The sequence below is a fragment of the Daldinia vernicosa genome, assembly GCF_022497035.1.
Source record: "Daldinia vernicosa strain CBS 139.73 unplaced genomic scaffold F5Y00scaffold_27, whole genome shotgun sequence".
NCBI classification, from domain to species: Eukaryota; Fungi; Ascomycota; class Sordariomycetes; order Xylariales; family Hypoxylaceae; genus Daldinia; species Daldinia vernicosa.
This window is the reverse complement of record NW_025953943.1, coordinates 23,369-45,009: the sequence shown is the minus strand read 5'-3', so window position 1 is coordinate 45,009 and position 21,641 is coordinate 23,369. Positions and strand designations below refer to the sequence as shown.

Below are 21,641 nucleotides of genomic sequence, written 5' to 3'. Positions count from 1 at the left end.
AAAAAAAAAAAAAAAGATTTTAGAAAATAACGCCAGGTAGTCCAGTCTTGGGACAAGCTCGATTGTTTTTATAGAAATATATATGATTAAATCTTTATTCGATCTTATGTCGTTGAAAATTTTCGTATATAGATAATAGATGTATTTATACAACGTATAGAAGATTCCCAGCATCGACGTCGTGATCTCATAATATGATAGAGTTTAGCAGGTGAATAAGTATGTTCATGTTATTTCGTGAATTTCGTAAGCCGCGCGCGGTCGTGCGTATTAGTATCTCGTCCTGTGCACCCTAAAGCGCTCCAGACGCTCTGACAGTTGGCAAGCTGTTGTCTCCTCAAGACATTAAATTATGGGATAGTTGAATTCGGCAAGCAGGTAATTATTATGTTGGCGTTGTAATATTGAATTATAATGACGTTATGATATAGAGGGTGATGCGTAAGTTACGACTGTCGGCCTAAGTCGATTCCTTTCTCGGGAACTGAATAATTGCAAAGGAGTTCTCAAACCCTGAATCTTAGCCATAACTCCCCATCGTTCGATTACGGTGGTTAATGGTTATAATGCAGACGGTTGCCGATTAAGCTACTGCGTCAAAGAGGTGCAACGCCTATTATTAAGGAGAGCCATAGGAGTTAATCCGAATATTGAAAATCACCGCAACGAAGTCTTACGGGAACTGCCAGCCCTCGAGTCTTTCTGGTCTGTGTCTATGTATGTGTCGTTTGAGCTGTTCCGGCTATTGGTAGGATCGTGTAGCGCTTCTTGGGGGTGCTGAGGTATTGATTCTAGTTCAGTTCCATTCTTGGAAGTCGCCCGAGATTGTTTAGGATTAAGAGGATTAAGAGGATTCAGAAGACCGCCTAAATCTTGTAAAACGACTTGGGAGCCACGGCGGAAACCACTGCTTGTCGCTTGCTTTGTGGGTGGAGGGGAGCTTGGAGAAAGAGGAGACGGTGGTTCAAGGTTAGAGTTAAAGCTATCCCGTACACTTCGAGACGGCTCGCCATCCAGTAGCCCGCCAACGTCGAAGAAGGAAACTCTGCGAGGAGTTATGGAAGAGTTGCTTCGAGATGTAATAATTTGATCCCGGTCCAGTAGATCATGTGCTGCATTGCTTTGACGACGTTGAGGAAACTGCCAAGTATCCACAGTTAAGACAGGTCTGGCCGGCTTTTCGGCCTGGCTTTGTTGTCTTGCAGCATTCTGAAGTTCGCGATCTACGCCAAGGCCCAAATCTCTCACCAGGTCTTCATCACTACCCCAGTTCCTTTGGTACATAGGCCTGCGTTCGATCGAGTGATCAATAGACTCGGCAGTTGTGGAGTTGTGTCTATATCTAGTCTTTTTCACACCTCGATCCCGGACAAACGATCCGAGGACAAGCGTATTAGCCGCGGCTGTAGCAAAAAGAAGTTCGACGGAAGCAAGCAGAGAGCGTAACTGCTGGTTTCCATGCTCGCGGATTATTCGAGGGATACGATAACCCGTCATCGCTACGACCGTCAGGCTCACGGAAAATAGTAATGTTAGTTGGACCTTCCTCTTAGTACTCATATGACTGGTGAGGATTATAGGAATCGGATAGAAAACGAGGAGAAGGTCGGTTAATATGTTGCAAGTCGCCATTGTGATGAGTTGGGCAAATCCCTGACGGCATTGGCCTCCAGGATCGGGCATAACTTGCCAATAGTGAACGAACGGATGGCATTCCGTCAAATCTGCTATTAGAACAGCCACGAAGGTCGCAGCCAGAGTAGCTCGTATGAAGATCAATGTGATTTCGTGCGAACGATTCCAGGTAATACTCGTTAGGCGCTTGAAAAATTCAAGGATGGCGCCTTTAAGAGTCCAGAGCCTTGAGTCGACGACAAGTTAGCATATAAACGGTTGATGGCAAAACGGCTTGCTAAGTGAAGTACACCAAGAAGAATTCGTCTGATCTAAAGGACGAGGTACATACGTTGCCGCATAGAAGATCCGGCTAGCAAGCACCAAGCCACTAGCCACGGACTTCATATGCATCTCTTCGTCCGTCATCTCGTGGTGGAAGTGTGCATTATTAGTCCCGTAAACCAGAATAACGTGAACACATCCCATGCGCAGATAGAGCGGAATGATGGCCAGCGCGGCCGTCTTATCCTCCCTAAACAGCTTCTCAGACCGGATAAAACGACCGGCGATGCGTAATAGAATTATGACGGTGCAAAATAGCGTAATCCACCAACAAACCAGAAGCGTCGGCTTGTCCTGCTCGGGAGTACGGTACGGCGGCGGCGACGAGTATAGGGGCATCTTGCCTCTGCCCGAACTTGACCACGCTCGTCAACCTCCGTAGAGGGGACGAGCGGGGATGGATACGTTGTCTTCAGAGTACACCGAGCGCAATAGAATCGCAACGGTGTTCACAGTTAAATTGGAGGGTCAATTTGGCCCACCGGAACATGAGTTCGTCGACCGCTGCAACAACTGGAAGTCTTTCCTTTTCCTCCTCCTCGTTAAGATCCAGACGAAAGGGGCCGTGTGAGAGTTGTTTGTTGTATTTCGAAATATCCAATTTACGAAAAATCGGCTCAAAGGGATCCAGAGTATCGTATCCGTATCCCACTTATGACGATGAATAATTGGATTGTGATCCTCTACCAACGACACTCGCATCAAGTCTACTAGACGATACATGGAATACGCAGTTATAATGATGCCGGTGGTGAAGGTGAAAGGTATATGACATCAAGAACCTTGAATCGCGCATCGTAGTAAATGTCGTGTTCTCGATACTGACAGATAGAAGATGAGAGAAAACGTGCCGTATGGATCTATGGGGGAAACTAGAGAAGTTGTAGTTTATGGTAGCATGGATGTGGGAGTAGGGATTTGGGGACGGGTAGGTTGAGGGCTAAACGTTATCATGTACATCGTGTACATGGAACAGGTACCTCATGTACAAGCTCATTATCCCACATGTAATATATCTATCTAACAAGGAATACATGTCTAGTGTATGCACATAGTGTAAGTGCAAGCGCAAAGTATATCCGCCACCACGGCTCAGCATCCTTTATGTACCTAGGTATACACTAGAAAAGATAACACTACTGTAGGTTAGGTAGGATTGCTCGAGTTACAAGGGGCTATGTGCCTTGTACGCCTATGTGTTACTTACACTAGTGTATGTACACTAGAAGACTAGGTACACTAGACTTCAACCTTACCTAACTAGGATCCTTATTAGATGGGATCTAATCTATCAAGCCCAAGATTTGTGGCCATCATTTTCCGTACGCAGATGTTTACCTATATCTAATACTTCGGAAATATGCACGATGACCTCGGCCAGGTAAAGTATGTGCGATGAAATACAACGTCTAACGTAGGTACTATATGCCGTACATATGTTGTGCGAGCACACCATTTCCACGTCCGTGTCGAGAGGAAGGACACAGACGTGAGAGACCGGATGATTGCAGTTCGCTAGAGTCGATCGATATAGTTGATGGCGTGGCTGCGTGGGAGCTGGGGAGATATCAAACAAATTTATCGAGGTGCCGTTTTCCCATTAGCGCACTTCCGTTAGTGCCATTTTCAATCTTAAAGCGCTAATCCCTCCATGCTCAACTCATCTTAGCTATCACGAAGCGCTCAACGCCGTTACCCATCACGGAGTTTGATTTGCCAGGCCTTATTCTGTCACCTCCGCGCGCCAAGTAAAGAGGCTGGGTTACCTAGCGGTGTCACGATCAAGTACGTACCTAGATATGCTATTAGACCCATGTGCGATGCGAACTAGCATGTAACGTACATCTGTACATATGCCGTCCCCACGCTCTTCCTAGTGCCGCCTCCGTCACCAATACGATCTCCAAATTGGCGTGATTGGCTTGGTACAAATTCTTTAAGCGAGGTTTTCTGACGGGAAGCGTGCGACAATTGGCTCACGCGAGCACTGGGTTAAGCTTGTCTACCTGTGTATGTATGGGCTACACTAGATACAGGAAGTCGGACGATAGGATTTTGAACACGATGTATATCGGACCCGAAGACATGGGCCGAGTCTGTGCATACGTTAGTAGTACATACAAGTGGGCTAGGATGTTCAATGTTATTTGGTGGAGATGTTAGGTACTTGAAGCAGATAAGCAAAACGTTTGCTAGGAGCCACTACTTCGGGACTTATCTATTCTTATGCCCATCTTGGAGTTGGCAAAGCACAACCCGAAGGAATCATCGTCTGATCTCGTTCCTTAATATCGGTCATTGATTGTTCTACATAGCGTCTGCTAAAGCTAGTGTCCTACTACCTAATTAGTAGAGATTCTAACTAGGTAGGTACCTAAAACAAGTATTTATTTGTAAGACGCATTGGGCAAAATTTATAGTTTATAAAGAACTTCAATATTCTAGACCGCTATATTGTATTATTATGCGCATTGTGTACGTCTATTTGCTTTAATTAATCTATCCGGGCTGAGACATACAAACTTATGTACCTCAGGTAATGTAGTGTAACCGACTAGCGTTGCCTACACGTTTTATTAAGATAGTCTCAAGCTAACGTAATTAGCTTAGATTTTAGCGGTGGTTTAAAGGGCAATGCATGCGAAGTTATTGACACTATAATCTGCCTAACCTATAAAAGGCTTAAGCAACTTGAAGTTGAGAAGCATTTAGGTACTACCTGTACTCGAAGCGGGTTTACCAATTACTTCGCTCCTATTAGCCACCGTATTGCTACGTGTAGGTAGTTATAGAATTATTTAATGTCTATCACACGGAGAAAACAAACATATTGTAAGGTCTTCCGTATTGCGAAATGCTTAGCCTTTCGGGATACCTACTATAGAGGTAAGGTTGGTCCGGTGCTTGGCTTCCTACCAATGATAGCAATTGGCTTCTTCAAATGCAAGAATATGGCAGGCCTATGTATGTACGAGTAATCATCCAACTGACCTGCTTTTGACAGGAGCCGCGAGTAAGTCGAACTGAGGCGAAGGCTGAAATGTATATGGATAGGCTATTGTGGCGTCTAGTTAGGAGTCTAGGCCTTTCGTCCATACTGGACATACCTAAACCTGAATAATAGCGTACCCTTAAAGGTACCTATGTATAAACTCTATTTGAGATTTGTACTAGTCTTCTCCCACGTTTGTCCTTGCGTCGCAAAAGTATACTAGTGTGTGTATGTACGTGGTAATTAACCCATGCGTTAGTGTAATTGCAATGGGATGCATCCCACTAACATCCAACTAGCACCCGGCCGTTTGGAGCGATTCATTACATATATAGTACGAGATATGGGTGGCAGGGTGATTGATAACGAAAAACCTGTCGGCGATCTCGCCATTTAATACGGCGATATAAAAAATTTTTTGAACGCATTACTCGTACAAGGTCACCTGTTAACGAAATTACCATAGCTTCTTAGAAGGGTCCTTTACAACATAAGCAGTTTTGAAATTTCAAAATAACTACCTAGTTAAAATCACGTATAAAAGATAGGTAGGCAATTAATACATACCTGCCTATGTACACGCAATATACTACATCTTTACCACAACCGACGTTGGAGGCATGACCAGAGTTATCATAAACCTTGAACGCGCAGGGTTGACTTTTGCTCGACGATATCTTTTTAAGAGCTTCCCATTGCAGGAAAAGCTGGCAGTGGACCAGGGTGCCTGCAGATCGATGCGCGCATCTCAACACAAGGGTCTCATTAGCGGGTCTGGCGGGGCAATTCGACAGGGGGTCCATCTCGAAAAGCTCTGGCCAAGTGGCTACTTTGTACATATGTACCTGTGTATACTAATGTACAGCAGATCCCACGTCGACTCCGCATGTTATTACTAACAATTATTACTGTTCCTAGTTATTCCAACTTAAGTCTAGCTTTCACCTTTGCCATCTCCAAGTTCACCGAATTCGAATCAAGGCAGACTCCCGCGAAAAGCATATGTATGTACATACATACAGGCACGTGAGGCCTTGTCTTTCTCGGCTAATCCTTACCGGTTCCCCCAACCATCTTCTCTTTTCTCTCTCTTAGGCTTATAGCGGCGACGGTCAAATCACGGTAAAATGGCAAAATTGACCACCTATTCCGTTATAAACGAAACGTGGAAAAGTCATCTTATATACCTATACCTACGTGGATACTACCTAGTAGTAGGGGTCCGGGTTTCCCCAGGATAACATGGTACATGAATCTTACGCGTCTTACATATTATATCATCTGCTGATGGGGGTTGGCTTGAGCCGCGTAAGGATATTTTGTTAGTGCATGTAGAACTTACTCGGGCGATACGGCAGTACGGCGTTGCATCGATAAGAGTTCTTCGGCCCGGTCAAAACTTTTAAGCTAACTACCTCAACCTACGTAAGACACGTTCGATGGGATAAGGCTAATAATACATACATATATAGCGTGTTGGTTGAGGCTTGTTTAGATTCTGTCTTTCACCTCGGGTTATGTGCCTATGCGTCTGTATGTCTTGCGCCTGCAGACCGTAGAGGCGGGCTCGATTTTAAGAGGGCAAAATCTTTATCGCTGATGATATGTAAAGGGAAAAACGCCTATCATATACGTATTCGGTAATCCGTTTGCCGGTACGTCGAGATACTTTGAGTCAAGATGTGTACATGGATGCATGTGGGAATCCATGTGTATATCATGATGGTTAACTGCATATTGTTTGCGTAGCGTATGTACCTACCTATGTATGTAATAATGGGGCGTAAGAACCTAGACCAGACGCGTGGAGCATCTTATCCTACCCAACAGTGCTCGTTTGATATTTCCTTTAAAAGTCTAGGTACCTCCTAGTTTACCTAAGTTATAATTATCTCTAAACTTACCTCAGACACAAGATCCTAGCTCCGTACCTATTTTCTCTTTTCTCTTTTCAGCCTATGTATGTCGAGCTTCACCTTGGTATGTTTCTCTAACTCCTTACCTTAATGGAGATACAAGATATAAAGCATTTAGGCGTATGCGGCAAAGGCCGTGCTGTCACATAATAGTAACAACGAGCGCTGTTATCCCCACGAGCTGCCTCCTTAGGAAATCGTCCTGCTGACAAAAATAACTGAAACCTCCCACGCACGTCCACTTATATCTTATACTATACATTGTACATACATACCTAACCTAGGTAATTCTTGCAGTCCTTCAAATGTCCAACTCACATATGATATATCTATACCCAATCCATCAAATGCTCATGGCAAACTTGAGACAAATCCCACGTCACGAGAGACAAGTCCAAACCGCTGCAACAAAATGTATTAGGCAGTGTCCCGAACTGCCCAGAATGATGAGCGCTGCTGTTCCAATTCGGGAGACATACACATATACCGATGAAACCTTCATCTCTTTTCGGCCTTTTTTCTTCGGATATCGGCACCAAGGTGTATTCAGTTCAGTCCCGTTCCCTCTATTAATTTCTTCCACCCGCGAGCTTAAGGACCTAGGTTAGATCATGTGCAAGCAGTCTACGTTTCATACGCATGGTGATCCTCATATTCAATCTCTGCCGCCTTCTAACGGCATATTTCTATCCGTGCAGTTCTTATTTTAGTTACTACTCGTCCAATCGCAATGCGATTCCCTTTTAAGTCTCGCTGATGGCCAGTGCCGTATAATATAGATGTAGAAATATTACCTGCAAGTATACGACATGTTCCTGGCGTAGCTGATAGGTACCCAGGTACTCCTTATTCTAGTCCAAGCTCTCCCGCTATATTCTTTACGTATGCCTTCTCGGCTTTACCCCAATCGACAGAGAGAAGCTTCGCGCGTTTCGTATCTCCGTCGTTACCATCATCTACCAAGCCCCAGAGTTCATCGACGACCAAGCATCTCGTCTTAGGCCAGGGGTGAACTAAAAGGACGCCAAGCCTCTTTCTCGCCTCGAGCACGCCCTCGCGTCTTTTTGTCGCTAGCTCCGACGATATACCCGGCACGTCGTCACCCGCGCCTACGGCCGCGATGGCGCCGTAGACCTTGATGCAGGCCTCGAGCTTGCGCACGTTGCCGGTCTTGTACGCCGCCTTCTGCACGAGGACGCAGAGCTGCCGTAGGTTTATCTCGGCACACTGTTGCAGGACGCCGACGTGAAACAAATACGCCACGACTTCCAACGTAGGTATGATAACCCGGTCCTGGCCTTGATACTGCTTAAGATTGCGAAGGAGAGCGGTACATGCCTGCTTCCGATTTTCTGTTGACTCTCCACAAAAGTCGGCGAGTGCGGCTCTACTGACTATGACCAAGTCTTCGTTCCCCGTGTCAGCCGAAGTTACTAGGCCGGCTAGAAGAATGGATATGCAGTCATCTGCGCTGAGTGTCCAATATTGCGCCACGACTTGATCTAATCGCTCTTTATCGCAGAGGCGAAGTAGAAAATTGAAATAGTCTTTCGAGGAGAAGGATAACTTGCTGAAGCTCTGGGCATACCTATGTGATAATTAGTAAACATAATGTTAACTTCGTACGGAATGGATTTACGAGCCTCGGATGTAAAATTAGAGTCAATGCTGACTGCGCTTCGGTACGAACTCGATCTAACTTCTCGGCTGCTAAACGAAGTATGCGTGGGAAGAGGGTTGAGATGACCTGTTCATCATCTCTCTTCGCGCCCCACAAAGTCTTTGTTGCCTTGATCGCTTCCAACCGAACATGGGAGCCAATATCGCCGCGCGCGTTCGTCGTGTAGTCATCTAGGCCTCCTGAGACGATCGTAAGGAAGTCCAATGGTCTATCTCGAAGCATGGCTCTACCAACTAAACTTTGCAGAATCGAGACGTGATTCTCGATATCGTTATCTTGTGCCCATCGTTCTGCAAGCACTTTACTTGCTAGAATACCTTCTGATAGATCATGCTGATTCTGTCGAAGTTGGTACGCGCAGGTAAGCGCATGGAAGAAGCCATCTCCATGCTTGGTACGTGGTGCTTGCGGACGGCGTACTTTATTAGACCATTCCTCGATTATTTGAGCACGGCGCTCGCGGGTAGCGAAAAGAAGTAGAACTAGAGCAGCCTTCGATGAAGTCTTGACTACTTCGATATCATTTCTGTCAAGCCAATTATTCAGAATATCTTGCAAAGTTTCTAATAACTCGACGACATATCGCGGGCGATCGTGGTGTAGCGTATCTAATAAATCCACAATCGAACTCAAAGATGCAGAATTGTCTTCTTCCACAATAGCGGGACCTGACAGCAAACTTGTATTTTGAGGGTCTAGAAACCCGCTCCGTGCAATGCTTAACAGGAGGACTGGAGTTGATGATACCACAAGTCGACCAGCAGCCTCTGCGATCAATTCTGGTTTTCTATACTTGGTATTGTTGAAATCTTGTAGAATCTTTCTTAAAGCGATGCAAATCTCAGTTGCCGGTACGTTTTGGAGGGATTCGGGTTTCCTGTCCACAAGAAGTTGCGGAAGGAGGTCGAAGACAGCCGCAAGGCTCAATAGGAGTCCATGCCGTTCTTCTATTTGCCTTACTTGAAGAGCTTCAAGCCGAGACAGAAGCAAGTTAACGGAGTCCTTAAAATAGTCCAAGGGGTCAGACATTTCGACGCCAACTAGTTCTGCTATAAGGGCGCCAAAGGAAGCGGCTGCTACTCTCCGAGCGTCGGCGTCCATATCTCCAATACCTCGCCACCCAAGAGTCGCTTCCAATAACCCGCGCCCATAATGTGGCGATAACTTAGTTGCCTGCAAGGCGACTTCATGTATCGCTCTGGAGCGGAGTGCGACTGCATGATAGTCGACTACCTGTACTACAGAAATACCCTTCTCTATAATGTCAGGATGACGACCGATTAGTTCCTGGAGAGCGGCAGATGCACCACGTCGAATATTCCCGGCGGGGTCCAGTGAAGCGGTCACTACTAATTCAGTGGCAATTACTTGTAGTATCGATGCAGTGGGATCGTGCCCTCTAGCAACTAACACGGATTGTGTCTGTACTTGAAGCAGCTCAGACGTGTTGTAACGACGAGCCAGTGCCCATATGCCAAAGCAAGCTGCGTCTCTGACGTTGGTGCCGACTGACCCCCCTGATGGACTTCGCTTCTCGAAAGAAAGTCCCATTAATAGGGCGTGAATAATATCGGATAGGTTGTCGGCGGGCGGTGACCTTCGGTATAGAAGGTGGGAGAGAGTGAGCATCAACCCATGCCACTCGAGTGGATCGACGGATGCAATATCGCGTGTAGGGGGAGCAGATGGGTTCGCCTTGTTTTTGACCCAGAGCACGTTTCGGTTGAGCGATTCTAAAACGGCTTCAATAACTTGCGAGGCCATGTCGGGCTCGAGTTTAAGTGTAACAATGCTAAGAGCTTTGCTGGCGGCAAAGCGTACCGGTGTATCATTATCTGCTAATCTTTCAAGTAGATATCCGATAGAAGTTTCTACTAATTCAGTATCAGCATCAGTTTGTTGTGATTTCCGCAAGACCAGAGTGACGACCGAGCGTGTCACTTTAATGAGCATTTTCCGAGCTAGCGCAGAACCGTTAATGACATCGAAAACGGGGTTCTCTCCTGCGGCGATGGCTTGTGTGGTACTGAAAATAGCAGAAAGATGCGAATCCATGATAGACGTATCTGCGGCGGCACGAAGGACCCCAGCTAAGAATGATATGGTGCCAATGTAATAATAAGGGGACTCAGCTGGAGCATCCCCCGACGGTTTCAAGGTTGACAGAGCCCATTTTATTAAAGCGTTAAGTATGCCTAGTTCCTGCATGTCTTTCCGCATCGCGACGCGGACAAGGAGAGCTTTCGCTCCGTCCCTCTCCTTGCCAGGCGATGCAATATACTTAACCGCCAGGGGAATAACCCTTAACGCGATACCAGGAACTTGGGACGGCCACTCGAATCCGGGGACGGTGAACCGATCGAGATCTTCGGCGTCACCAGATGATATAGTCGAGAGATCAAAGGGTGCGAAGAACAGTTGGGATAACCATAGTAGGACAATATATCTTTCATGCCAGGTCCATGAAGTAGCTGAATCAGCATTACGCTCTGATTCTTCGATGGCAAGCAGGAGAAGCTCTAGATATCTCGTCTCTACATTTAAGAATCTGACGATGACTTTCTCCCCTCGAATTTTGCAAAAGGTATAAAGAAGCTTGCATATTGCATCAGATAGCGGAAGTAGAAGTTGAGACCGCATAGATAGCGATCTATGTTTACGATGGTCTTGTAAGCACCCCAAGTATGCCTCCGCTAAAGTCGGTAACCACTTGGGCAGATGCGGATCAAGCAGCTGTGGTAGCTCTTGGAACGGTTCCAGAACCTCAATATTGCTTGTTAGCTCTCATTTGATTATTGTTATAACTAGAATTGTTATAACTAGAGATATATCAAGTACTCACATGTGACATCAATCTTGCCGTTTCCCTCATACGCACCCGTCTCCGAAGTTGGCCGTTGGGCTTCTTCAGGAACGGTATCAGAGAGCGATCAAAATCAACGACTAGGTCTGCCGAGTATTTCTGGACGACAACATCCCGATCTTGCTCAGGTGCATCCATCTTTAGGGTGAGGTTGGGATCACACTATTATGGGGGCCTCATTGAATTGTTATAGTGGCAGGGGTTCAATGGCAAAAGCTCTCAAGTCGTTTCTCAGTAGAGGTCTACTGAGGAAATGAACCAAGATTAACGGCGTAAAAGCAGAAACAAAAGGCCTCTTTCGATTTTATACTAGACAGGCAGCGACTTTTCACGGCCTCGAGGTTATTTAGATGCTCTTATTTAGATGCCTGATATTCGGCGGTAAACTTATACTTACCTAAGGTAATTACCCATAATTCTTTTCCGATAAGAGAATAATGTGGTTTACTTACACTAAAAATATGACTAAGCAGTCTTCTATTTTAAACGAGTCTCTTTTAAATACTTCCCCTTAATATTTGTTGACATAGCGCTCAAGATTAACACATACCTAAAGGAAGTCCGTCTCGTATTAATTCCACCAAAAGCTCACGCTAAAACTTACACTTAATCCGCGAACATAATGCCACCACCCGATGGGGATGTAGAGGGCATCGCCAGGCTCAAGGATACAGTCTAGAAACGGTATCTCTTTAAAACTAGCGAGGTCCTCCTCGCTAAGTCCGTCTTTTTCATCATCGGGTATTTCATCCCACCCCTCGACTACTCCAACGTCCATTAGACTAGTATTTCCCATTTCGACACCGTTCTCTTTCCCTCGTGCTTTCATACGTTCCGTATTCAAAGGTGAATAGAGCCGTACATACTTACGCCCCACCACCTGTGTTAATAAGTTATGATATGGATCGGTGTGCAATGGCGTAATAGTACCTGGTGGCCCAAACCAGGCATTAAGAAGCGGCTCATCAAGTTCCGGCTGGTCAATGCTGGGATCTGTTGGGTGCGGAGGTGGTGCGGTATAGCAATAATCCGGGATGAGGATATCGTTTCTTAGACCGGGAAGTTGAGTGAATAAAGGATGCTGGGCTAAGTATGCAGTTGGTTTCCCTTGTGATGAAGCGGAAGTATCACTGATGGAGTCGTCCTGGACAGCAAGGAGGGAGGGATCAATGTACCCGCGTAAGAACTCACCGAAAGTGATAAGTTTTTGACCCCAGCCTTCGTCAACATAGCTACGGCCAATCTCAATCGGCACAAGCCTACGACCCCCAAAAGTTTGTGAGAGAAGATACGATGGCTTATTCCAGGGATTCTTAGTTAGAGCTGGCCAATCACCAATAATACCACGTATAATAAGTGGCTCTGGTCCCAATTCTGAATCTCGAGGATTGTCTATATATGTCTGGAATGCCTCAATGGATAAAGAATCGGTACATTGGATGGGATGCTTCACAGGTGGAGTAAATGGTTCGATAGTCGAAAATATGACGTTGAGTTCATCCGGCACGCCTGTATCGATACCCAGTTCGTTCCAGACCTCCTGGAGTAGTTGAATAGCTTTATCAATCCATCTCCTGCCTCTCTGTTCGCCAGCGGCCCCAGCGAGAATTAATGCAAAATCGAGAAGTTTAACGAGTTGAGTAATCTGACGACCTGCCCTATCTACCTGCTCACGAGAAGTCTTGATACCTTCTACATCATGATCGTAGATACAAGGGGTCCAGAGGAGGATAAGACAGAATTTCAAGATGCTGGCGTCAGTATAAAGTTGCCGCCAGCAAATCGGAAGATCTTTGAAAAGAAATGCGTAGAACTTGGAGTAAGAAATCGAAACGAGATCAGATAATCGATCCAATGATAACTTTTGCTCTTCTGCTGGACCTTGAGCTGTGCCTATTTCTGCGGGCTTCAATTCTTGATAGTAAATACTGATCTGAGCCGCCTGTCGAAATAGCAGATCAACTAAAGCAGGGCCGCACCCCGTTAATCCTGTTGGGAGGGATTCATTGGGCGAATCTGTCACGGATAGTATCGAACTGCATTCGCTCTGGATTGTTGATATTGCTTCAACACAGAGCTCGAAAAGCTGCCTCGTAGGGGAGGATGATGATGTCATTGCTAAGTTACCCCTTATAATTAAGCCAGCTGAATTAAGCTAGCATAGAACGGATAACTATACCCTTCTTATGGTCTTCTCTGTTAGGTTTTAACGGCCCTCGTTGAGTGCTGGCCTTGATTAAGGTGATACAGAGAAATAATTAATCGTGGTACCTAATGTACATAGTTCAATTAAATCGATCAAACTAATAAGGCTGTCAGGTCTTCAGCTACAGGGGTGATGTGGCTGATCTCTATCTGATATGTGCAAGTACCTGACCCGATTGAACTTGCTCTTACTCACATAAAAGTGGGACCGTCCCGCGTGGTGCACAGTGTATCTGCAAGGTGCTTTACGCCAACACGCCCGCGATGTACCAAATCGCGTCTTGCCCACTTTAAACCGCGTTCCGGCCATCAACACTTATACCTTGTCCACACTAAAATTAATCAATTCTACCTGCCGCTCCTCCAACGTCACGATATATGATAACATTCATAGCCAAATTCTTTGGTTAATCATTTATGGAATATATCCTCTATATCCTCTAGTTCAATTCCTAATATCTTACCTCTCGAGCAATTGGCGTGTACTGACTCGATTTGCCTTCCTCGAATCCGAACCTAGGTACCTAAGGCTTGAGCTCGTCGCAGCTACATTTTGTTACCGGTCCTATGAATCCACCGTAGCAGACTCGAAGACGCGTTCAGATACTTCCAAACTATGTATCTGCCACGCGATCTCATATCAAAACTCTACACTCACCTTCAGCATACCCGACATCCCCTATCACCTCCGGTCCTCATCCTTGTCGCTCTTGAACCCGATGCCCTCTGTGCCTGTCGCATTTTAACACGGCTTCTCAAACATGATTATATACCACACAAGATTCACCCCGTGTCCGGATATGGGGACCTCGAACGCGTTGGCCAGGACCTCGTCGGTCCCATGATGGAGACCCGTGGGGGGAGTGGAGGAGTTGTCGTGTGTCTCGGCGTAGGTGGTATGGTGGACTTGGCAACTATTTTAGGCCTCGAGGCTGAAGGCGAAGAGTCGAGTTTTAGTGGTGTTGAAGTCTGGGTTATAGACTCGCATCGGCCGTGGAACCTTGGCAATGTTTTCGGCGGATATCCACTTGAACCCACTTCCGGTACCGTCACGAGTTACCAAGCTCGTGCTCCCAGTGGTGTAGCTTCGGGTCGAATAGGCAACTCGTATAAACCTGGAAAAGGCGGCATTATTGTGTTCGACGACGGTGACATCGAAGAAGGGCTCAAAGCCGAACGAGATGCGTACCTGGCGCTAATTGACATGCCTGATATTGAAGACAATGATGAGCCGTATGGGGAAAGTGATTCTGAAAGTGAAGGCGAGGTAGAGGTAGAGGACCACTCGCCACGTTCTGGCAAGAAGAGGAAGTCTTGGTCGGATCGAGATGATGAGAGCAGCGGCGACGAAGATGACCGACCTCGACAAAGGAGAAGGAGTAATTCTGTAAGATACCCTCTAATCAAAGCTGGAAACTTCCCCACTGACCTTTCTCAGTCTACCCCAATCCCGGAGTCCCCGCAACGTCCGGCCCAGCGTGGGTTGATTTCAATACGGGAGTCCGATCTGATTAGATCGGACGACCTGGAAAATCCGCCATCCGCAGCTCAACCCCCTAAAGGCCCGTCAGCTCGCACGCTTCGGAGACGACTACTACGAATGCGAAATGAGAATGAAAGTATCCTTCGGAAGTACTACAGAATGGGATCTTCTTACTCGGAGCCTATTAGCGCAATGATTTACTCTCTAGCATCAGAGTTGGGTCGGGAAGACAACGACTTGCTTTGGCTAACAATCGTCGGCGTTACGTCCATGGAACTATATGGTCGCTCTTCAGCTGGATTAGCTGTCATGGTCCGCGGTTCGGATTCTAGACCATCAAATGGCTGGATGGGCGTCCGTGGCGCCCGGATACGGCAACTCCTGCGGGACGAGGTGAGGCGCCTTAACCCACCGGAAATGGGCAGGCTCTCGGTGTCGGACGGCGCCGGAATTATCCCTACCACAGCTCGGAACCCGGAGGACACGAGTATTCGACTATCCCCCGAACCAAAATTCTTACTGATTAGACATTGGAGCCTTTATGACAGTATGCTACATTCACCATATCTCTTTTCAAGACTGCGCATTTGGAGCGAGAGCGGTATTAAACGTTTACACAAGCTGCTTGCCAAAATGGGCGTGAGCCTGGTTCAATGCAAGCAGAGCTATACACACATGGATATGATGCTGAAAAAGGAGTTACGTACAAAGCTACTGAAGTATGCATCTTTATATAATCTTGACGATATGGTACCTGCGGTGGAGACAGATGTCAGAGATCGAGCAGGGGCCAAGGACGGATGGGGATTTGTCCGGAGTTGGGGTTGGCGAGCCACGCTCAGCGCTCAAGACGTCGGGGTGATCATTGGCGCTTTGCTCGAGGTAGGCAAACATAATACGGTGACCGGTGAGGATGGCCGCTTCCGACCAAGCCAAATACAGGACCTCGAAGACGAAAGTGGAGTGGCTGAAACCCAGGAATGGGTCAGTCGCTTTTGGGGAGCGTATGATGCTCTTGAAAAGTAAGTTCCATGAACAAGAAACCGGACTAAGAAACTAATAGTGTCTAGTATTGATGCTCTAAAAGCCGGTCTTCCCACAGCAAAGGAACTTCATCGTGCCATCTTTCGAACGGGAACCACCCTAATTGGCAAAAAACAAATCAAACATTTACATGCTTTCCGTCTTTGCGTTATTAAAGAAGGACCGGACGTTCCTCTATTTACACACCCCGCTGCACTTACGAAGCTTGCCCTTTGGGTTGGTGAGGCCCTCGCCGAGCAGGAAAAAGATGTCAATGGGAAACTGGCACATGGCGGACGCGGTACACCGCTCGTCGTAGCAAGTTTAAATGAGAAGCGAGGCGTCTACGTTGTGGTTGGTACCGGTGGTGGCGGCGGACCTGATCTAGCGTTCTTGGATAAGGAAGCGGCCAAAAAGAAGCAGGCTGCTAAAGAAGCCAAGCTCAAGGAGCGGGAACAGAAACAACGGAACAGGGAAAAGATCAGGGAAGAGAAACGCGCTGCAAGGGTCGCAGCTGGTGACGACGATGAGGAGGAAGAAACAGAATCCGAAGACAGCGATGGGTCAGACTCGGATTCAGAGGACGAAGTTGAAGAGCATAAAGACCGTGGCTATGGACTAAACAAGTTCGGCACCGCATTCCAAGATGTGGTTAACGAGACAAACGCCCGCGTGCGAATCGACAGCTTTGAGCACTGCGTCGTCGAGGTTCGGAAGGATGACCTTGGCGGGTTCCTCGAAAGCCTAAGTCAAAAGACGGTCATCGGATGATTCCTCAAGACAGTCTTTCAATCTAGCAAGGTACTCCAGAGCGTTGGCGCAATTTTTGGTGTTCTACTTAATAAGCTACGAAATATGTGTCCCCTTTTTTTGACCGCTGAAGACATCTCACGAGAAGCGATATGAGCGTCTGCTATAGCATGGTGGAGCGCTTGGACGATGCATGAACGACGGGCGGGATATTGGGCTGGCGTTTGGTTCCGACTTTGTAAATACTCGGCCGAGCTGTGAATTAGGGGTGGTTCATTCAATTATTTGATACACATATATCATCATCGTGGAATAAATGCATAGGTACATACTTGATCGAACACAACCAAGTTTTTCACTGCCAAAGGTGTTCAATACCGTATATAATATAGTCGTACACATAGTATATTTAGGTACATAATAACAGCTATTGAAATAACTACCTGTCTATCCTTATCAATGGTGGTGGCGGCTCGCTCACTATGACGCAAAGTTCCAAGCCACCGGCGTTACTCAACAGGTAATGGACAGGTACTCTTATAAAATTGAGAGCATGGACCCTGCTAGATAGGTAGGTAGCTAGATAATTTGCGGATAAAACGGGATGACCCGTAACCCTGCATACTGAAGTGAATGATCCAACGTTGAAATATGAGATTTACCGATGTGTTTATATATCACGAGGAAACGGGGCGGTGGTAAATAGTTACTTGCTGTTATACGATAACCTCGGATAATTATAGGGTTTGTTAGCGTATAAGTCAATCGTGATGGCTTTTACGTGGCGTCAAGTTAGATCAAGCCGGTCTGTTTTGTATGTACATATGTATGTCTAACTATTCGGCTGAATTGCTAGACGAAAGCTTAAGTAAAGCCGAGTGTCAAAATCCGGTTGAAGTACCCGATTCGATGGAAGTACACGTACAGTAGAAGTTGAAGCAGAGAGTGTAACGCAGGTACTGGAACCAATTACGTCAAGTCTATACGCGCGTACATGCCTAAAAGGTAATTATGTACCTCTTAGCGCAGGTAAGGTGTTTGATATTGGCAGCCGGTAGGGACGACCCCCCATTCATTAGTATAAGGTAGGAGGTACTTACTAATGTACTACAGGTATAATCTAACTACCCCGCTATGTATGTAGAACTCAGTTTCGTCTGCCTTCTTCCAAGTTTCCAACTCAACTTGCTCACCAAATCTATATCATTTCCCTTCCGAGTCTATAGGTATCATTTATTATTTACAGTACTCTTTACAAAGTATTCCATTTTCCGGAACGAATCGCACCTAAGCATACAGAAATATACAGTTCAGGGTCGCAACTAAAGGTAGAGAACCTCAACTTTGCATTACACTGTCGCAGTTGCAGTTGTTCCTAGGTGATCGGCGCAATACATAGTTGGCGGAGCCCCAGAGAGATCATGTAAGTGATCCCAAGAGGCCCCTCTTCTTTTCCCCTAGTTCCTTTGTGTACGGAATATGTACATACAATACCTAGGCTGCTAGGTAGATATATCTAGTTGCATTTTATGTACGATATCTAATAGGTACCTGATGGTAGATTACCTTAGGTAGTTATCGTGCATGTATTTTGCACTCCATTGAACTTTCATCGCGCCTATTACACGCACGGATCACAGAATTCAATCTAAGTGCGAAGCTCGCATTTCATCTGCGTACCGCAGTCCAATCCCCGTCTTCCGGCCGCCTTATTCACCTACATATGTCACTTATGTCACCTAGGAAAAGCCAGCCTAGTCCAGCCTCAATCACCGGTCGAACCAGCCATTTTAGGTAAACCTAGGTACCTACCTACCTACCTCATAATATGTACCGTGTTACATATTTCTAGAGCTCTCTTATAAAGCAGAGAGGTACAATACATTACCTACCTTAACCTACCACCTAGATACATACCCATACCCATACCCTACATACATACATCCGAACTGCATACATCAATCAATCAGTGTACACTCTAGGTTGCCTCAACCTAAAATACAGGATAACATTAAACAACATTACCTTTCCTTATTGCTACAGCGTACTTTTTTTTGGTAGTCATTCAAACCTCTTTCATCTATTTGCACGTTTGCACGTTTCCGCACTTCCCACATATTTCCGCTTTAGACCCTCTCCCTGCTGCGACACTTCGAAGACTCCTTAAACCTGGTCGGACTTATTGTTATCTTCACCGTTGCGACAAAACCCCACCTTGCCATCATTCGCTTTCGCTTTGGAACTTGTCGCATAATCAACAACCCCCCCTTCACCCATCGGCCTCGCGAGTTTCGAGATTTGACACACGACGAACGCCAACTTTCCCGCCTCTCCAAAAGACATCATACCTAATAGAATAGTCGCTACCGCAAGGCTACTGAATCGAAGATGGGAAAATCGTGAGTTTTGCCTGAAATACCTCGCATTATATCCTTGTCACGTACGGCTGCGCGGTGATGCGAGAATTCCACTCCCTTTCATGTACTATGTAGGGGACGCCGGAGATAACTTCATCGCCATTGTCTCCCATTGAAATACCGACCGGTCCGACTAACACAACTATCTAGTCAATCGAAACTCTCCCAGGAACAACTAGCCGAACTCCAGAAATCCACGCATTTCGACAAGAAGGAACTGCAACAATGGTACAAGGGTTGGTCACCTCCATGTCGTTGTGTTGCTGCAATTTACTGGGCGGGTCTGTACTTATCGCGTCATAGGCTTCTTAAAAGACTGCCCATCCGGCATGCTCACGAAAGAAGAGTTCCAGAAGATCTACCGACAATTCTTTCCGTTTGGTGATCCATCTTCGTTTGCAGATTATGTATTCAACGTCTTCGATTCGGACAAGTCCGGCTCGATCGATTTCAAGGAATTCATCTGCGCTCTAAGTGTCACAAGCCGAGGAAAGATGGAGGACAAGCTTGATTGGGCTTTCCAGTTATATGACATCGATGGTGACGGCAAAATTAGCTATGAAGAGATGCTCAAGATCGTGGAAGCGATCTACAAAATGGTACATATATGCCATTTTAGAGTCAATAATAGTCAGCACGTGCTAATCGTGGTTCAAATTAGGTCGGTTCGATGGTGAAGCTTCCCGAGGACGAAGATACCCCCGAAAAGCGTGTTAGGAAGATCTTCCGCATGATGGATAAAGACGAAAACGGCAGTCTAGATATGGAGGAGTTCAAAGAAGGCAGCAAACGCGACGAGACAATTGTCTCGGCACTCTCATTATACGACGGGCTGGTGTAATTCTTACTACGTAAGAGTATAGTTAGACAGCAACGGGCCTTTCCAGAACAGACGACTTCGGGAATATAGGAAGAGGACTTAGCAGGGAATAAGAGCTCAAATCAGAAAGAAACCAAAAAAACGACAAAGTCGTCATGAAAGTCCCGTTTGGAGGGTTGCTGCCAGTGTATCAAATTTCCTTTCTCTGTCTCCTACACGGGCATTTATATTCCAAGAGAAGGATAAACGCGGTTATATGTTGTCGACTAGACGCCAATCTTTTTTTCCCTGGCGCTCTGGTTAAGGATAGTCTAATGTGATGATCAAGCACCGGCCAAGCACCTCGTCCTCCGGAGGCGCCTCCGGAACTAAGACCGCAGGCCAAGAAAGACCGGGCTCCTCCGACCACCGCAGCTGCAGTCGCTCTCAGGGTTTCTAGAACGAGGCGCAGCAAGCGAGGCAAGTGAGTAGCCTTCATATAGATAGGCCATCTCTACTTCGTACGAGATTAGACTTAAAGCCGCATACGTTATTACAGATCCGGGGTTTCTCATATACATATATACATGTGACGTGACGTCAGTTCCTATGTTCAAGCTTTTATGTTAGTTAATATCTGGTTGATTTGTTTTAGATATTATATCCGAGAAAAGCCGTTAATAGTCTCAATTCAAAGATGCCGTCATAATATTCGAGAAGGTTATAGTTTAGGTATGACATGACAACCGATGCATACCTAAACTGCCCCTCCCCCTTCCAACAAAGGTGGCTGAGGCCGGGGAAGTCTCTCAACGAGGTACTTTCTTATCGAATACCCTGATACCGTAGCCTTGAGGCTATGGTCCGGGCTGAGCTACTAAAATGACGTACTGATGCAATCCCGGTATGTACATACACACAGCTCCATGCGCGATGGGAGATCTGACACCTCAGAATGGAAATACATTAAGAAACCAAATATCTACCTAACCCTGATCTGCAAGAAGGGCCCAGTGTACAGTATACATGTGTGCTAAGCTATGTACCTATGTATGTACATACGGAATACATATGTTCAACTTACCCGTTTTTATTCTGGGCAAAGCCAACAGCGTTATTATATAAATTACCAAGATCTTGTTCACAGGTGATTACCTACCTACTGGCTGGTAACATTGGTCACCTGCGTATAGGTAAAACGAAAGGCCTGTACGCTGAATAGGAATATAAAACGAACAATTCCTACACTAAGACTGATTGTAACTATAACTAACGTAATTCGCCAAAAATATGAACTACGTATCTGAGCTACGGTAATAATACGTCATACGCCCTCCCACTTTATATGTAATAGAAGCTATTCACAGCTATAATTTAACTAAGGTATTGCAACTTATAATCATCGCAGTTATCACTCCCCATCTTAGGCGTGGTCTATTTGTATATAATTATGATAATTAGTTTACCAGCGATTGATGTCCACACAATACATAGTCTTTCTAGCCTAATACGCCCAAGTACTCTTCACCCTTTAAACAATCTCACTCGGAATA

At 46.0% G+C, this 21,641-nt stretch overlaps 5 protein-coding genes across 5 annotated transcripts; 2 read left to right on the top strand and 3 right to left on the bottom strand.

Annotated features, from left to right (window-relative positions):
• Positions 1-415: 415 nt before the first annotated feature.
• On the bottom strand, positions 416-2,454 carry F5Y00DRAFT_88180 (uncharacterized protein). The gene is made up of 2 exons (XM_048014293.1): positions 1,967-2,454; positions 416-1,861 (listed from the first exon to the last, which is right to left on the bottom strand). Exons 1-2 carry the CDS (start codon positions 2,296-2,298, stop codon positions 658-660), a joined length of 1,536 nt encoding a protein of 511 aa, XP_047864180.1. The 5' UTR covers positions 2,299-2,454; the 3' UTR covers positions 416-657.
• A 5,140-nt stretch (positions 2,455-7,594) lies between these two features.
• On the bottom strand, positions 7,595-11,753 carry F5Y00DRAFT_88133 (tubulin folding cofactor D C terminal-domain-containing protein). The gene is made up of 3 exons (XM_048014292.1): positions 11,391-11,753; positions 8,511-11,311; positions 7,595-8,455 (listed from the first exon to the last, which is right to left on the bottom strand). Exons 1-3 carry the CDS (start codon positions 11,547-11,549, stop codon positions 7,714-7,716), a joined length of 3,702 nt encoding a protein of 1,233 aa, XP_047864179.1. The 5' UTR covers positions 11,550-11,753; the 3' UTR covers positions 7,595-7,713.
• A 152-nt stretch (positions 11,754-11,905) lies between these two features.
• On the bottom strand, positions 11,906-13,722 carry F5Y00DRAFT_238632 (Clavaminate synthase-like protein). Its single transcript, XM_048007989.1, has one exon. The coding sequence runs from the start codon at positions 13,525-13,527 to the stop codon at positions 11,983-11,985; it is 1,545 nt and encodes a 514-aa protein (XP_047864178.1). The 5' UTR covers positions 13,528-13,722; the 3' UTR covers positions 11,906-11,982.
• Positions 13,723-13,920: 198 nt separating this feature from the next.
• Positions 13,921-17,311, top strand: F5Y00DRAFT_238631 (CDC45-like protein). Its single transcript, XM_048007988.1, has 3 exons — positions 13,921-15,003; positions 15,055-16,121; positions 16,170-17,311. The coding sequence occupies exons 1-3, from the start codon at positions 14,233-14,235 to the stop codon at positions 16,891-16,893; spliced, it is 2,562 nt and encodes an 853-aa protein (XP_047864177.1). The 5' UTR covers positions 13,921-14,232; the 3' UTR covers positions 16,894-17,311.
• Positions 17,312-18,798: 1,487 nt separating this feature from the next.
• F5Y00DRAFT_88066 (uncharacterized protein) lies at positions 18,799-20,215 on the top strand. Its single transcript, XM_048014291.1, has 4 exons — positions 18,799-19,271; positions 19,440-19,525; positions 19,593-19,888; positions 19,951-20,215. Exons 1-4 carry the CDS (start codon positions 19,261-19,263, stop codon positions 20,128-20,130), a joined length of 573 nt encoding a protein of 190 aa, XP_047864176.1. The 5' UTR covers positions 18,799-19,260; the 3' UTR covers positions 20,131-20,215.
• Positions 20,216-21,641: the final 1,426 nt, after the last annotated feature.